Source organism: Rhipicephalus sanguineus, chromosome 1, assembly GCF_013339695.2.
Source record: "Rhipicephalus sanguineus isolate Rsan-2018 chromosome 1, BIME_Rsan_1.4, whole genome shotgun sequence".
Lineage (NCBI taxonomy): Eukaryota > Metazoa > Arthropoda > Arachnida > Ixodida > Ixodidae > Rhipicephalus > Rhipicephalus sanguineus.
In genome coordinates this window covers 278,263,433-278,281,438 of record NC_051176.1, presented here as the reverse complement: position 1 = coordinate 278,281,438, position 18,006 = coordinate 278,263,433, and the positions used below count along the sequence as shown (strand labels likewise).

General features: G+C 46.0%; 1 protein-coding gene across 6 annotated transcripts in view; it reads right to left on the bottom strand.

Moving 5' to 3' along the window:
• Positions 1-17,996, bottom strand: part of LOC119379051 (C-terminal-binding protein) — a 69,536-nt gene extending 51,540 nt beyond the window's left edge. The window contains exons 1-7 of one of the 6 annotated variants that reach the window (XM_037648197.2): positions 17,900-17,996; positions 17,733-17,822; positions 16,578-16,658; positions 12,189-12,261; positions 11,089-11,491; positions 10,825-11,031; positions 10,409-10,765 (exon numbers count right to left, since the gene is read on the bottom strand). In XM_037648197.2, the coding sequence (XP_037504125.1) occupies positions 10,409-10,765; positions 10,825-11,031; positions 11,089-11,440 (916 nt within the window). In that variant the 5' untranslated portion in view covers positions 11,441-11,491; positions 12,189-12,261; positions 16,578-16,658; positions 17,733-17,822; positions 17,900-17,996. Of the gene's footprint in view, positions 1-10,408; positions 10,766-10,824; positions 11,032-11,088; positions 11,509-12,188; positions 12,262-16,573; positions 16,659-17,732 lie in introns of all 6 variants that reach the window. The other 5 variants (XM_037648193.2, XM_037648195.2, XM_049411856.1 and 2 more) reach the window with 5 other exon arrangements.
• Between the last annotated feature and the right edge of the window lie 10 nt (positions 17,997-18,006).

Genomic DNA, 18,006 nt, shown 5'->3' with positions numbered 1-18,006 from the left:
TCACCAAACATACAACATTCAGCATAATGTTATCTCACTTGTACAAAGATAAATATATAGGAGGTATGCAGGGTAGCTCTTCTGCAGGTCCACGCACTCGCAGCACGCGCTTAAAGATTTTTTTTAAATGTGGTTTGGAAGTGAAACGCAGGAAGCCATCAGGAGAGTGCGAAGCATTGTGCTAGAGAGGCTGGAAAGCATGTGAGCACAGATTTTGGCTTCACCACAGGTCTGTCTGTACGCAATGACACCAGCACTGCGTAGATGCAGTGCTGGCTTTCTGCATAACTGAGAGGACATTTCGATGACACCGCTGTACAAAGACCGTGTTAAACGCACATCTATGTTCTTGTGTGATTTCTAACACGATTATTAATGCAGTACACAATAAGCTGTCATTTTCAAGTCAGCGGAAGAGAATATAGTAGCACGGAGCTATTTTGTCCTCGCCTCATCCAAGCCAGCGCCATGCTATACAGTAAAACCTCGGTGATACGATCACGGCTCAGACGAATTTCGGGGTGATACGAATTTTTCTATGGTCCCAACCAAGGCCCATTAGCCTGCAATGTATTGGAGTATGGTTGTTGCGAACAGATTTGCACCCCGCGACGTTTGATACGAACGTACGGTAGCGCACAGGTACGAACCACTGAAGAGGTGCTGCCCGCACTGTCGCGGAAGACGCGGCCAGTCACGCGGGCGCGCACGACCATCAACGGTGCATCGTTGCCTCAGACATAGTGCGCGCGAATCTTGGAGGCCTTTATGCGCCTTCGCGTTTAGATTACAGATGACGTTGACGTCGCGCTCCTGTGCTCGAGGCAGCAGCGTCATTGTACTGTGTTAACACATGCCTGCCACGTCGATGCAAGCCACGTCCCCGCAATCAGACATTCTATGAAACAAGACTGAAACTTGGGCTGCGGGTCCATCATGAAGTGCCACGAAACGTGGACGAAGACCACAAGAGACAAAGCGGACGGTCTTGGTGAAGGAGCTTGGCCTCTATCGCGTGCGAAGCGCTTCTTAAAGGGACACTAAAGGCAAATATTAAGTCGACGTTGATTGTTGAAATAGCGGTCCAGAAACCTCGTAGCGCTGCTTTTGTGCCAAGGAAGTGCTTATTTTGAAATAAATTCACGTTTTTAGTGGTCCGCATCGCGTTAGCGCGCTTCAAATCTCCCGCCTGAAAATACGACTCTCATACGTCACTGCTGCCGTGCCCAACGTTGCCCGCTTTCACTGCGCGGCCGCCGACACTAGTAGCAGCCGAGCGGAAGTAGCGGGACCCACAGTAGCAAGCAACCACGGCGCTGCGGCAAAGACTTGCTCGGATGGGCACATTCAAAGCCGTCACCAAGGTGCGGTTGGTCTCGTAATCCTCAGTACGAAAGTGCAGCGAGCACACACGCAGAGGTTTTGACTGTTTAGCACACTGGCGCAATTGCATGACACCAAGCCACTTCGAGCGTAAGGGTTCATTCCGCGGCACCCAGTGAGAAGACACACTGGTTTCCTTGCTGCAGCACTGGCGTTTTGCACCATTCGGGCATCCGGCAATATCATACGCATGCGGCATTTTGTCGAACTTTCTGTCAGAGCGACTTCCACGAGCGCGCAAAACACGCACGGCAGTACGCGATCCCGAAACTACCACTGAGACGGGCGAGGCACAGCTCGGCGAAAACGGAACCTTTGAGCCACGCGCGCCGTTCCCCATGGCAACGCCATGGAGGTTTTGTTTTCCATGAATCAAGCGGAAACGAACAAACAGCATTTTATTACGTCTTTTGATGCTCGGAATGTTCTTTTTTTACTGCTGCTAGTTTGATTACTAGTGATTTATTGTAGGCCGACTTCCCTACGTCATCGGGATCACTTCGAAAATGTCCCACTCGTGGCGCTCATCATGTGATACATTTAGCTTAATTTCTCGGTAAGTAGGGCACTGCTGTTGATAATATTGCCGTTTTAGAAGTTGTCATACATTGGGCTTTCACTCTGACATAAATTGTTATTTGACTTTAGTGTCCCTTTAAGTCACTTTCGCCACAGTACTCTGGTGTCTTGCAGAAAAGCATAGAAAGATTAGGAAGGGGCTACTAGCGGTCACTAGGCACAACACATCTGGTTCAATAATTACACACGCGCATGCACCCTATACTTACGAGTGCAAGTATGATCGTTGACGTCTAAAAACTTTACTGGCAGCCATTCATAGCTGCTAATGACGTCGCTGCAGCCCTGAGAAACACTAAATCAAAACGTATGCCAACTTTCTTTTGTCGCACACTAATTTTCCATGTTTTCTGGTGATACGAATTTCGGATGATACGAATGTTTTCGGTAACCCCGCGAGATTCGTATCACCGAGGTTTTACTGTATATATGTATAGATACACCTGTATATCACCCACTTTGACTGTATATATCAGTGTATATCACGCACTTGCAGCGCATTGCTCAAACACAAAGAAGCAACAACTGTGGCAGTTGTTAGTTCACACTCGTCCAGTGTATACCTGTGCGTTCTTTTCAAGCGTCCTTCTTTGCGTTTAAAGAGACACTAAAAGCAAATAATTTATATCTGAGTGAAAGCTCAATGTATGACAAAGTCTAAAACGACAATATTATCAACAGCAGTGCCCTACTTACCGAGAAATTAAGCTAAATGTACCACACGATGAGCGCCACGAGCGGCCCATTTTGGAAATGATCCCGATGACGTGACAAGAGTTCGACTACAATTAATCACTCGTAATCAAACTAGCTGCAATAAAAAAAAAAAAAAAAAAAACTTCCGTGCATCAGGACACATAATAAAATGCTGCTTGTTCGTTTCTGTTTGATTCATGGAAAAAAGAACCTCTTTGGCGTTGCCATGGGGAACGGTGCGCGTGGTTCAAAGGTTCCGTTTTCGCCAAACTGCGCTTTGCCCGGCACCCTGCTTTGCTCACACGGTCGCGCTTCAGTGGTAGTTTCGGTATCGCGTACTGCCGCGTGTTTTGCGCGCTCGTGAAAGTCGCTCCGACAGAAAGTTCGACAAAGTGCCGCATCCATGTGATGTTGCGGGATGCCCGAATGGCGCACGCCGCCAGTGCACGTCGCCGCGCAGTAAAGACGGGCAAAGTTAGGCATGGCAGCAGTGAGTGAGAAACAATGCTTTCAGGCGGGTGATTTGAAGTGCGTTAACGCGATGCGGACCACTAAAATGCCATTTTATTTCAAAATAAGCACTTCCTTGGCACAAAAGTAGCACTACGAGGTTTCTGGACTGTTATTTCAACAATCAACGTCGACTTAATATTTGCCTTTAGTGTCCCTTTAATGCAGCGCGCTGCAAGTGTCAAGCTGTGACAGTTGTTCGCTCGCGCTCGTCCTTTGTGTGTTCTTTTCGTGTGTCCTTTGTGCTTGAGCGGCATGCTGGAAGTATAGAGTTGCTTGCCATTCTTCGTGAGCAATTCTGATTTCTTCCTATCACATTTACTGCTTCGCCCTCGGCAAGAAACAGTTTTTTTTTCCCGGTGTGGTTCTGCATAACGAAACCATGTGCGCTCGCGCCGTTTACTGCTTCTGAAATTGGGAGTTTGTCAGGTCGACGCGCCTATCTACCATATTAAGGAGGTCGCAATATCAATATGGAGTGCACTGCTCAGGAAATTCGAGGATTTTCAAGGACGGGGAAAAAATTCCAGTACTTTCAAGGGCCTTGAAAACGCATTCTTCAAAATCAAGGGTTTTCAAGGACCTGTACGCACCCCGACGAAGTGAGCCAGCGTGGAGTAGCTGTAAAATGCATTCTGTCGCCATGGCGATGTCACTACAACTGCCACTAACGGCCTGTTGCTGCTAATGCCACAAACATGGTTTCTGTTTCCTACTCGATCGACTTCTTTTGCGAAATACGCTTTCTGAATGATGTCTTGGCTAACATGACATCGGCCTGCGATATAAAATTCGTTAGTACCGTCCTACAAACTGAAATATCAAGTTATCCAGGCTCGTGCCAATACAGCACATTACGACACCTGCATACTACGCAAGAGCTATCAGCACACTTTCGGTTGCACACGGCGAACAGTGCGCTGCTGCCAGGTATACGGGTTCCTGTGCAAAAAAATTGTTTGATTTATGGCCATGTTGTGCACTACATTTTAACGCGAAAACATCACTTGGGCAAGTGTGCGAAAGACAAGTGACCTCTTCCACATGAACCAATCCTGGCGCTAACAACCGCAGCAGAAAGCAATCCCGACTCAAAGGGAGCGCGCCCTTGACCGCAACATCAGTTAAGCCTTCAACTTCTGTGGAGGCAGTGCTGCAGCAGCCTGCAACACTGCCTACACAGATATTGCAACACGTAACTGCAATAAGTACAATGCCAATTTCGACATTAAGCCTAATACATCGTCAGAACTCATCGGTGTTGCGATTTTAGTACCTCGACGAGGAAATACGAGAGGATGTATAAAGAGTTGTTGACACTAATTTGCTGTCACCAAATCATGTGAATAAACACAATTCAGCCTCTGCATTATCTCTTTATAACACAACTCAGGTACACCCCTTTGCAGCACCCCTCCTAACACCAACTGGGATAGGAAACGCTTTCATGTTCCCACCTCATAAGAATATGCTCATGTCATGAGTAAAGGGGCACGACACACGCGCCCAATGATGTATTGTTTCGATGGTGTGCGAGGAGCGGAAAATTCCTCGATGGTATGCACCATTGCCACATCCACGCTCGTGATTGGTCAGAGGAGGGCTCGAGGCACGCGACCCAAACCATGGTGAAAACCCAGGAAGAGAGAACAATTGTCTGTGGGGAACCGTTCGAAGCAGCATCAAGAAGCCAGCGTCTCACGGGTGAAGAGAGCAGCAGGTGCCAGGTCCGGAGGTGCAGCACCACGAGTCTATGTCGACCTCGGCGATGACCGAGGTCGACATAGGTCCTGACATAGGACTTGCAGCATCCTCTTCACAGCAGATCCCATAGCGCCTGCAATGCTCCACCTTCGTTGGCAGAATGGCTCGGTCCTACAAGACAGTCTCCGGGGTGCCACGTCGTAACTTAAGCCGCAAACTCACATGGAACAAGGGACTGAAGAGGCAGCTAGGCGTAACCCGTCTGCTTCCACTGATGGCCACGATGACGACCGGGAAAAGGGCAACAAGTGGTTCGCCGAGTTGCTGAGGAGCAACGGCAACCGCAGGACCGGAGCGAGAGCATCGACGGCGAGCACGACACAACATGGACGACGAGGGATCGACTTTGACGCCGCACCGACCGTCGTACAAGCAAGGACGCTTCTGTATGGACGTGACCGAGAGGCCAGTGTGGCCAGACTATTGCTGAGGCTAGAGATTGTGCTTAGCTAAAGAATTCTTGCGATGAACTTTATATGTATTTTTGAGTGTGTGAATTCTGTGTGAGGTTTGGCCGCGTTGTTCAAGATAAAGAGTCTTTGCAGTCCCACCTCAGACTCCAGCCTCACTCTCTATCCCATCCCTCGCAATGAGAGCTCAGGGATCCTCTGCAACTTTTTCCTGTAATTTCACTTGGAAGTATTCGAAAAATATTCGAGAAATATTCGATTCGTACTCAAACTTTAATATTCGACTTCGCTTCACACCCAAAATTTTGCTACTCGCACAGCTCTAGCAAAAATGTTCTTTTCGAGACTACAATTTTCTCGCAATTTTCTACAATTTTCTACAAACTACAATTTTCTCGCAGTCACACAACAACCTCCACAAACCAAAATTATCTCCAGTATGCTTAGTCAGATGATCGTTTGGCTTTCTTTTGCTGCTACTCGGTAGATGTGTTGTGGGAAGACGTGCATAAATGGTATTAAAGGCAACGCATATCTAAACACTCGGTGTAGTCATATTTCACATTCCACATTTCCCCCATGGGAGCAGTCTCCTCTAAGACTTCATACAGAATATTTGACTAACAGTTCAAGAACAAATGAATCAGAAAGGAAATATTTTTTCGAGGGGCTAGTTTCTTTATTAGGCACAACCCAATGAATCTAACAGACAATTAGGCCAAAGAAAGCATAGGGGACATTGTCTTATAACTGTAGTGTAGTAGTTATCACAAATTTAAATGAATTAAAGTGGACGAAAAATCACCCTTGCCGTCGACAGGATCCAAACGCACAACCCTTTAATTACACGTTAGAGTCTCTACCAATTGAGCAATTTCTGTAAGTGCAATCCCTGGGAGTGGCAGCCAGCGTCACCTGTAGCCAAAGGCGCACGCTTTTTGCCAGAGGGCATCACGCAGTACGTGATCTTTGCACGAGATGGCAGCCGCCCAATAAACCCTCGCATGCTAAATTAAGCATTAAGTCTGCCAGTGCATAAGGGATTTCGAGGATTCTGAAGGCCAAAATTCAAGAAGGGGCAAAACAAACTTCATTCGTACATTTTAAAGGTGTTTTATAAATTCTCAAGTCTCACTGTCATCTGCAATGTCATACTACAGCCACTACTTCAATCTCCTTTTCTTTGGCTGTCCTACAAAAGCTGTTCACCTTGGCTAATAGTGGTGTCATTTTTCCGTTCGGCATCTTCACAAAAACTATCAGATTTTCTGACAAAGTTCAATGTTTTTTTTCTCCTAGCATTACAAGCTCCAAAACAAGTGCACTCTTCTTCTTTCTTTCAGCATTTTCTTGCTACTTTTTAACGTTTCTCCAAGTTCTCACGGTATTGGTGCCTTGCCTGCCGCACTGAAACCTTTATCACCATCGTTATTTGCATCCCACCACTGTTCTTTATAGTATCACAGATGAGAAATTGAATAAAATAAAAGCTATTTTAAAATAACACCCGCGCTGCTTACGGGGCTGGAATTCAAGAGGAAGGGAGATAAACATGTCTTGGACGCATAATGAACATAACTGCAAACTTGGCAAAATTTACCTCATCTGGTTTTCACTAGTAGACGATGCAAGTGCACAGGTACAGGACACCATTCTGGAACCTGCCGAACTCACTAGTCAGCTGCAATTGCTCAAGAGGGCTGCTACAACGTCCATAAACCTCAACTGCTGTCATTATAGAGTGCCTCATAGTTACACTTCTTGCTCCTTGCCAATTATCCCGGAATGGCATGGAAATTTGAAATTAGCAGTGAAAGTGGAGAGGGCACTGGCTCGAGTTGGCGTGCTTGCTCGAAATTTTACGGCAACGTCCTGAAAATCTGCGCTATCACCAGAATCGTGCCCAAGAGCACAGGATAACCAACAAGGTGGTGGGTGGCAGTAACGAATCACACCTGCCACTGGTCACATCTGGAGCCCAGGTCAGGTTCAATTCCGGCTTGAACCCCGACTTTCTATTTTTCAGCATTCATGGGGATACAGTCAGGGACAACACCGCTTTTTCGCTCGCAACCAATGCCATCAACACCTACACCACTTTTTCTACGACACAGGCACTTTGACACTGACACTAAAACCTGTTGTCTTTACCTCTTGTGTGCGCATGGAACCTTATCTTCATGTTTCCATTTGTACATATTTGCTCCCAGTATACAAAGAATGGATGCTGATGGTGCTAAAGTATGACTGTTATTGTGCCATAAATGCTCAGCCACTGTCAAGCACGCATGCAATTCTGCTTAAACTACGCTAATTCTAGCCCTGCCTCGAGAAAGGGGCCAATACCGTGCGGCATGGCCACGTTATTACAGCATAGAAAAACATCGTTTACCTCCGCTGAGAGTTGTCCAAGAAAATGAACCGCCAGGACAGTAAGTTTTCCATTCCAAGCAGGCAAATCGTGAACATATGAGCATGTCAGTTTAATATTAAAAACCTGGTATCATTACACTTTGGTATATTTTAATTTCGAACGAATAAAAATTTGGTGCGCATTAGCTTCAAAAGCAAAAGATTTTTTTTCGTTTTTTGGAGGTACCCGAGAGTTGTACGATACGGGGTCGGTGCAAAATGTTGTATAATCTAGCTTTTTAAATAAATTATTTCTATGAAGATAACTGAGGTTCCACTGTATTGCACATTTCCAGTTTGGAGATAAATTTTTTAAGCTCTGGATTCAGAAGCTGTTAAAACCAAAGTTTGTGTGATTAATTCAGCTACAGAAATAACTCACACTTTGAAAGAAACCTTTTTAGTACCACAGATTAGTAGCGCATGAACATAGAAAAACTTTACATTAACAGTTTTGGCAAGATGCGTGTATACTGAATAAAACAGCAAGTCAACAGTATGCATGCGAATACAGTCGATCCCGGATATATTGAATTATTGGCTATATCGAACAGTTGCGAAATCCCCTTGAATTTCCCATGCAGAAGTATGGGGCTGGTGCGCATATATATCGAACGCTGCACTGCGCCGAAGCCCAGAAAGTGCACTTTTCCAAACAAATATTGATCATTTTTCGACCGCGTTCCAACTAGTTCCGATCCCTTGTCGCGCGCAGGTGACGAAAAGGCGGTATTATACCATTGTGTTGATCTAGTTCGTTGCGCAGCGCTTGTCACTGCACCGGTACATTTGATGCGCGATCCGCAGGTTTTAACGTGTGGGCATAGTGTTTTTCAAAATGAGAATGCGAAGTGACTCGGCAGCCTCGTAGTAATGTTTGCATTCCCTTCCTTGTTTGTTCGCGCACGATGGCATGTGGGCCCAAAAAGCATGGTCTTCGAGATCCGCAACCTCGCGACGTATTTTTAGTGTTTTCGGTTTTAAAAAGCACATCTCAGAGGCTACGCTTTTTTTCGTATTTTTCGCCAAAGCAACGGCTGCCTTCTACATAGCCAGAAGTGCCATCGCTATCGCCAACATGTCGACGGTGGAGAAATGTTTCTTTGTGCAGCGTTGTCGTTGTCTCTTGCGGCATGTGAACTTGTGTACTTCTCGCTTCGTTCTTGTTAAATCGTCATTCGGGAGTCGAACTAAACATTGTCCCGCTCGTAGCGATAAAAATGATGACCGGTGCTTGGAGTGACGTCAAGTAAAGCACAGCCGTGCACCGTTTCCTTGCGGGCCTTGGTGCCAGGTGATGGCTTTGGGTGCATCATGACCGCTGACTACGGCGTACGGTGCATCAGTGAATTTTGCGACATATCGGACGAGAGCACAGCGAGCGATTCCATCGGTGCAGATAACGACGCAGCTGTTTCTGACTGCATCGATGCCGAGGTCGTAGCTGACGTTGCCGGTGCTCCGCGGAAATGGACCCGTGCGGTTTGAAAATGCCAATGCCGCCGCTGCATCTGCTAAACCATTTACCGCGCTAGAGCTTGCATCAACGTTCAGCGTCGATCACCGCTGTTGTGGCCGAAGGTGCTGAATTTGCCTATTTGGAAAGCTTCAATGATATTGACGATAACTTGAATTCATGGCGCGCAACAAGGAAGACAAGTTTGCCGACTATTTTCATGCGAAATAAAGTGCGGTAACTTGCAAAAGAAGTTGTCACAGTGTTCTTGAGCGAATCAGCATGTTCGCGCTTTTTACGATTTCCAAAAAATGTGTCAAGGGCTGCAGTGCTTTAATTTAAGCCTTAAATACGCACATTTTGTATTTCGAATTCTCGATATATCGGAACTATTTCGCGGTCCCCTTCGAGTTCGATATATCCGGGATCAACTGTATAACAGATTTTTAGCATGAGTAAACACTGACAGTTGTCATTTTGACGTTTGCATAACAAGGCCCACACTGTGGAGAGTTGTCACAGTGGGGCTTGCATACACTGGACTAAAGCCGATGTAACTGTAAATCTTTTGTTTTTGTTAGAGTCATCTAACCAACAAGATGGTACTGGTTTGTGTTTGCAAAAATTAAGCTGTTCGCATGGAATGCATTACAAAGTGCTTATCTGCGTTTGAATGTGGTTGAATTCTTTATCATAAAGTATTTCAGATTGCATTCGTGACATTTAAAGCTTCTAATATGCATTTCATATTGTCGCTATGGGCATGAAGCAAACAAGAGAGCAGCATTGCGTGCAGTGTCGTGACCATTCAGATCGAACATCATGTTGGATATGTTACTGTAAAGTCCCAAGCAAGCACCCCCCTCCCTTTTTCTGGGAGATTTGAAATATGCGCCAATGACCCCCCCCCCCTCCTGTCATTTTTATTGTTTCATTCACTGCGTTTATTCACCCGACGAAGGCAAATAACAGTGAATGCATGCGTGTTCATTGGAAGCACGGGTATGCATTTTTTATTCTTAGCGGCTCTTCTGCCGCCATCTTGAATTTTGATCCGTGACTGAACAAGGACCCCCCATCCAAATATTGATTATTATTTTTCACTGTGAGGTGGGGTGTTCCGGATTTTACGGTTATAGCAATACTTATTGTGTATCAATGCAAAATTAAGCCTTCATAGTAGCAACAAAAAACTTACCCGCGAGGGTGTTGTATGGTTCGTTTTCATGCACATCCAATGCTGCTGCCCGAATGCGGCCATCCTTGAGGGCAGCAGCCAGTGCTGCTTCGTCAACGAGTCCTCCTCGGGCAGTGTTGACCAGGAATGCTCCGGGCCGCATCTGCTTCATTGTGTACTCGTTGATCAGGTGGTGGTTGTGCTCATTGAGCGTGCAGTGAAGCGACACACAGTCGCTCTGAAACAACAGGTCCTGCAGCGTATACACCCGGCTGAGCCCCAGTGACTTCTCTATCCCATCGGGCAGGTAAGGGTCATAGAAGATGACGTTGAAACCGAAGACCCGGGCACGCAGTGCTACAGCAGTCCCAACACGCCCTGCAACACCACACTTCACTTAGACACCAGGCAAGGGGCCAGAGCACTGGCTCACTTACCCAAGCCCACAATGCCCAATGTGTCGCCTCGAATTCTGGCACAGCCTTGGGCAGCTTCGCGTACTTGCTCCGGGCCCTGAAACTTCTTTCCTTCACGCACCATGTTGGCCAGCCAGTAGGTGCGCCGGTAGAGGTTGAGAATCAGGCAGAGTGTTGTGTCGGCCACTTCCTCAACACCATAGCCCGGCACATTGCACACAGCAATGCCTGCATCAAGACAGTATCAAGTGCCGCCCCGGCACCAGCCACACATGCAATGCTTACCCAGCTCCCCAGCCGCCTTTGTGTCAATGTTGTCGACACCAGAACCGATGCGTACAATGATGCGCAAGGCCTTGAACTTTTCCAAGTCCTCCTTGGTGAGTGTGATGGTGTGCCACATGAGAGCACCCACTGCCTCATTGAGCACCTTCTCATGAATCTCCTGCGTTGACTGGGCATCGCAGAAGGCCACTGTGGCTACGTCCTTGAGGATGGGCATCTCCACCGAACAATCACGGCCATCAAGCAGTGCCACCAGGGGCCGAGCATGCAATGGCCCATTGGCTACAGGGCCTCGTGCACCCAGTGGCGGGTTGTCCATGCGCGGCCGCTTCAGGGGCTTCTTCTTGTCCATGACAGGTGTGACACCACTGACCGGCTGGCGCTCTCACCCGAGGGCTCTTGCCTGCACACCAACCCCACCTACGACTCAATTACTCAAGGACTTCAGGCCAATGCAAGGCACATTCAACTGAGGCCAAAGAAAGTGGACCTGAAGTCACCAAAGGAGCTCACCACAACATTCATTGGCTCCAACATTTGCAGACTGCTTTGTAAATAAGGCTATATAGATCAAATCTGCTGTGCCCAGCCAATTACCTAATAAAATCGGAGACCATGCTTGTTGAAGCATATGTGCATATATAAAATGGCTAACCATCTTTCCCTTCAGGCCTATCTTTCTGTGTCATTCCAAACACACAAAAGAAATATGAAATTTAGAACTCTATGAACTACGAACTACGATGCCCGAAAACAAATCAAGAGGGCATCCAGACAAGATTGCCATCTTGTAAAAATTACATACTTTTATAAGAACAAGTCACCACAAAGCTATACCAATATTTACAAAACAAAATGTCTGCTTGCACAAGCCATTGCCACTAAGAGGTACTTTAACTTATATATAGTACTTGGAACTATATCTAGGTGCTCCAGCAAGCAACGTCAAAACTTTGGTGACAGAGGAAAGTGCACTTCTGTATTTGATCACCACCCATATACCGCATGAAACCATGATATTCACAGCAAATTCTTCTGCACACCTCAGTCCTTAATCTTTTCTTGGCAATCAATAACAATGTTACTCAAGTCACCATCACCTGTGTCTGCATTCGCCACACAGATTTCTGCAGCAGGTAGATAGATCAGCAGGCCTTTGTTACTCAAGGCTTCCTGAAATGCATTCCAATTACTTAAAAATTAATGGAATATGCAACAAAGAAGTTTATCACATGCAAATGTCCCAGTTTTAAGTAAAAAACGGCACCTGTCACCCTAACAGTGCCAGCTTCTCACAAATGATGTATATTTCAAAAAAAATAAAGAAGCACTTACAGTGTTCCTAAAGAGTGCAAGTTTAGCCCACTATATAAATACACATTTAATCAAAAAACAAAGCATGCACTTAAATACATACAACTCAAACACCTAGATCCAAAATTTTTAAACACATGCTGGGCACAGTGTTAATTCATTGCATTCGTGGGGTGAAGTATGTTAAAACAATACTGGAGGTAAGAGATGTAGCTGACAGTGCAGGTCAATTCTGACTGCCCGGAGCTTCTTAATGTGGACATAAATATAACTACAGAAACACTTTTGCTTTCTTTGAAACGAGGCCACCACAGCAGGCAATCATAGCTTGCCACTCTGCCACCACAGTGGGTTTAAGCTGTACAAAGTACAGAAAGTGAACTAACAGCATTTGCACATTGTGTTCTCTCCAAATGCAATGAGACATACGCAAAGAACACGTTATTCCAACATTAATGCTCCTCAAATTATCAAGGATAATGATTAGCTTACACTAGTACTTAGAAAATAAAGAACTAAAGTTAGCAAGAAATTTTCAACACCACAGTATGCAATGCCACTTATATATTCACCAAGAAAACAAAACTGCTTACTAGATAACTAATATGAAATAAGATGCAATATGAATAGCACATCATTGCTTTCTTTGGTGCAGCATTAAAGGAAAAAAAAAAAAGAGCAATGCATGCACTAAAACAAAGCCTTGCGAGTCTGAATTCCACCACCCCCCGCCTCCAATATTAGCTCTTGCATTGTTCTAAAAATAATAAATGGGCGTAGAGAAAGACGCAACCATTCTTGCTCTTGTACAGCCTTGCAGGGGCTCAAGAAAACATATAAATGAAAAACATGCAAGCTAGCACAAAACAGGTTTTTGTTACATGTTCATGGCTACAGGTAATCTAATTACGCATATTTTATTCAACACACTAGTGAAACTTGCAAATAACTGAGGAGTTTCAATATGGTTTCTTTCCTCATTCAAGTTTGTAACCAAGCAAAATGCAAAAGCTAGTTATGCAGCACAATGCATAACTGCCAAGTACAGACCAGCATTTTAGCCAAGTCAGACTGCTAATAATGACTAATCAAGAAAATTGAGCGGAAGAGGGGGTGGCAGCGAAGTACAGAATATTGGCAGATTTTGCACTGCAATTCATAACCAGCAATTTTATAAATGGCATGTGTGCAAATGCAACAAAAATAATGCCAGTACTTGACAACAATTTGATGCTTGTGACCAACACCTGCTAATTAAAAAAATTCAACCCTCTCTAACCTCCTGACATACATGGCCAGACTACTATTAGGCACTGTTACTGAACCTGTTGCAATACTACAGGCTCATGTACTTGTAACCTACAATTTAAATTTGCTTGACATAATAGCCATCTGGTTAAGTTTCTTCATATTAGTTGTGTCAACTACACATTTTTATAAAGATAAGCTCATTTTCTAAAGCTTGTGTATTCGATTTATTTTGTATCCTTCAAACTTTTCCACAACTCCCATTGGAAATGGAGAGTTTAAATAAGTAAAGTCGTGCACCAATAATCAAAGTAGAAAGTTCACACCAATAGAGCCATTGAACATAAAAAGCACAAGAGCAAGCTTTTGGCAAAAATGATGCTTCAAGTTTAGCATTCTCTACCAGTACCTACTGAGATATATGACAAACGTAGGGCATGAATGAAACAGAAGCAAATAGTTTAGATATGCTTTGAATGTAATATATTTCATTCTCAGTACATGTGTCACAAAAGGCAACACACGAAATGAACAATGCAAGCCTGATTTCTGCATAGCTTTTATATTTAAAATAATGTGAACATCACCAAAACTGTCCTACACATGCAAAAAGCAGATGTTTAGACCAAAAATGAATGCTGCTTTTCACAAAACCTTCGAACTCGCATGATTTCTGCAATGCCCTTCTAATGACACTAATTTACCTTACCAATTAACTCTTTATGGCCAAACTTAATTATGATCAATGTAAGCAACTGGTATTCGCATTTTGAGATGCACATGATCATGGTAGTCCAAAAAATGAAAAAATCTGTGCTAACACTTTTCATTCAAAATTTATTGGCAACCGAACTAATTTAATATTTTTATTATTATTCAATAACTTATCACAAAAATTTATTTCCAGGGGATAGCATAGTACCCAATAGCCGAAGTTCGAATTTTCGAGAGAAAACAAAAATTATTGCTTTGCCTTTGCATGGTGAAAGACGCTACCTCAGCGAATTGTGGGAAATGTGCATGCAATTCTGTTATTCGTTCACACATGGCCTCCCTTGAGTCTACCACACTCCCAGCATATCTAGGGCAGATGCTAATAAGAGTTGTAGTGGAAGAACAATTTTTTTTCTTTACGACAAGGTTGCCAACTGACCTAAAAAAATCACTGGGTTTTAAAGGGTTAAAGTGCCAATACAGACCTTCCCAGCACCGCTAGTGTAAAGAGTAAATGCACATATTCAAAGGTTAATGTACGTCAAATAGAAACAAATTCAAATCTAATCCTAATAAAACGAAACATGAAATGACTCAGTGATATTATGAAACATTTGAGCTTCACACGTGATGTCACAGTTCATAAGGGATGCAGCTGAGAAGGAAAGACCCAAGCAGCAACTTCCCATAAACACTATATGTACTACAAGCAATGGTTGAGAACAAGGTAGCTTCATTAACAACTCCGTAAACCTGCAGTATCCACTCATGGTACTTCTGGCTTATGACTAAGTACCAAGGGTCCCACACATACATTGGAACAGACGCATCACTTTTCAATCTCGCACCCGCAGTACAGGTAGGCGTAAGCCAGACAGTACCATCGGTGTTCAGTTTGCTCTTATCTTATTAAAACGAGTCTATCACTTTACTTTTTTAACTGAATTGAAACTGTCAGGAAGAATGGTGCACAATTTAAGCGCATACCACACTGGAATGCAGCGAATGTATTAGCCAAGGCACAAGAAACTTGCAGACATTTTCACAAATGACATGGTTATGGGGAAAAGAAACAGACCACTTACTCAATGTACGACATATATGCGAAGTGGTCTATAACGTTCAGAATGAGAAGCAGCATACACGAGGAGGTAGAACACGAGCATACGGAGACGGCGTGTACCGCGAAAAACGCGCCTATAATTTAAAGCCTGAAAGTGGCACAACGCACGTGAGCACTAAAAAGCATTTCTCACACTGGTGTCGCTAGCAATGGTACGGGCAGGATGCCAGATAGTCGGAATGAACTATTACGATCCCCAGTTATCTCCCACCTGGTGATGTTGAAACCCCTTACGAAACTGTATCAGCGCCGGAACAGGCAGAACGATCGGCTTCAGGTGGAAACGCGGCATTCTTATGCCGAAAAACTTACGGAAGCATTTAACCACAGTTCGCGGCATTTTTTTTTTATGAAATCCGCAAAACACGTGTCCTATATATTTATTTTTTCCCATTCTTCCGATTGTCCAGCGCCAATAAAAAAAAGCTTATGAACCAGCATTGAGGGCCACTGTAATCAATTTCAAGTAGGCTACAAATGGCTAAACATCAAATCGCCGATATGCGCTCCGAATATAAGCTGCCAGGCGACACACTTTAACCATGAAATGCTTCAAAGATATCGTATGGCTCCAAAGCGCGAAATGTTACGAACACATGACTCAGGTCAACCTTTCATACAACGCACTTGACACTACATAGTATGAGGGGTACAGTACATCGGCGACACTAACATGGCCAGCGCGAGAAAACAGGCCGCCGAGGCGAGCCCCTTCTCAGTATCGCAAGACAATGTGGGAGAAGCGCGCTCCGGGGAGGGGCACAAAGCGCGCACTGCAGCGAAAGCCGGGCGACACGACGCGCAATCAATGAACGGCGCCGGGCATCAACAAAGCTTCGCTCGGAGCGTGCGACGAGGTGCGCAGTCAGCGATCCAGACGGGCGCGCGCGCACACACACACACACACACACGCACACAAAGAGCAGCAGCGGTGCAAGCGGCCGCAGTGCACGAACGGCCAGACCGGGCTGCTCGCGCGGCCTTCCGCGCGTGAGCAGCCCGGCGCAGAGCCCGCAAAATGCAAAGGTGACAACGCGGCGCAACAGGTCAGCGCCACTGCAGTAGCAGCAGACCGAGAAGGCGTACTCACTCTGTTCCAGTTCAAAACTGCCCGCTTGGCTTCTGCAAATCAGGACCGGCAGAAGCCCACATGCTGCATTTCTCGCGGGATCTGCAAATGCCAAAGAGAGATGGGCACGTGCCGCAACAACGCAGGACCAAAACAAAGAGGCCCAACCGCGGGCGCCATCGAAGCGACACGCGCGCGAGCCAATCGGGGCGTTTAAGCTGACTGACGTCACGGCTCCCCGCTGCAGACGACGGGGAAAAGCCCGCCGAAACTCCATGTTTTTCTTGCGACAGGTCAAGCGCCGCAGGCGCCCCCAGTTACAGCACGTCGGCACGTTGCGCGCTCCTCGGCCAGCGCCGCAACACACGAAATAAACAACCAAATCTCGAGGGCTACGACGGCGTCGCCGAGGCGGCTGGCCGGCCGGCCTCGATGGGCTCCCTCCCCGGCTCGCAGCCGCGAGCAAGCCGCCGACAGACCCCTCCCCGAATGGCTGCCGCGGCATGTGGCACACGAAAGGTGCAGCCAAATGACGCGGCGGCATTTAACTGGCACAAAATATAAGCCTAATCAATGTTGCCGCGGGCTCGTTGCCGCCATGGAATGTGAATTTGGACAAAGAGAGCGTGCGCATTCGTACGGCGCTTGAAACTTCCGGGACGGCAAGATCACGCTAATGTAGGTCAGCGAAAGGCTCCACCAAATGCAACGATCGAGCCCGCTTAAACCCAGCAAAAAAAGTAAACAACCCAAAGGTCTCAGAACAGCAGCACGAGCGCTTACGACATATCTCGTGCGCTCGTGCTGCGAAAACCCAATCGAGTCACAAAACATGCTTCATACGCCAACACCGCGTGCTTTGTTCACGCCACGGTGGTCCATGCGCACGCGCTCCGGAGAGACGCTCCGGCCATAATTCCGGTCTCTCACGGTCACGGCGCATGCAAGGCTGTCGCCCAAGCCTACTTATTTACCTGCTAGGCAAGTTCATCTCGGGGAGCGGTCAACAAGTAATGTCTGACTAAGCCTTTCAGCCCCAATTATCATTTCGACAAATGCACACATGGGAGATTATGGACCAGGCAGGAGCACACCATACGATCACACTCGAAGGAAAATCGTTCAACGGCTTCACAAAACAGCCACACACAACAGCTTTCCAGTGACAAGTCTTACCTTTTAGGTCGAGGAGCTCACTTAGCAAACAAAGGCTGACGACTATGGCCGGTAATGCGTTGCTGCAGCGAGTGGAGCTACCCGTAAAGCCTAAAACAAAATCCAAGAGATGGCCGTTAGATCGCGTTACTTGTACGTTCCTAGCAAAATAGTAGTGAAATTATTACCACCCGCCACAAGTCTCGCGAGCTAGAGCCAAAATAAACGAATATACGAGCCTATGACGTAGCGAAAGAACGCCAAAAACCTTCAACGGGAGAGGCGGATAAGCGAT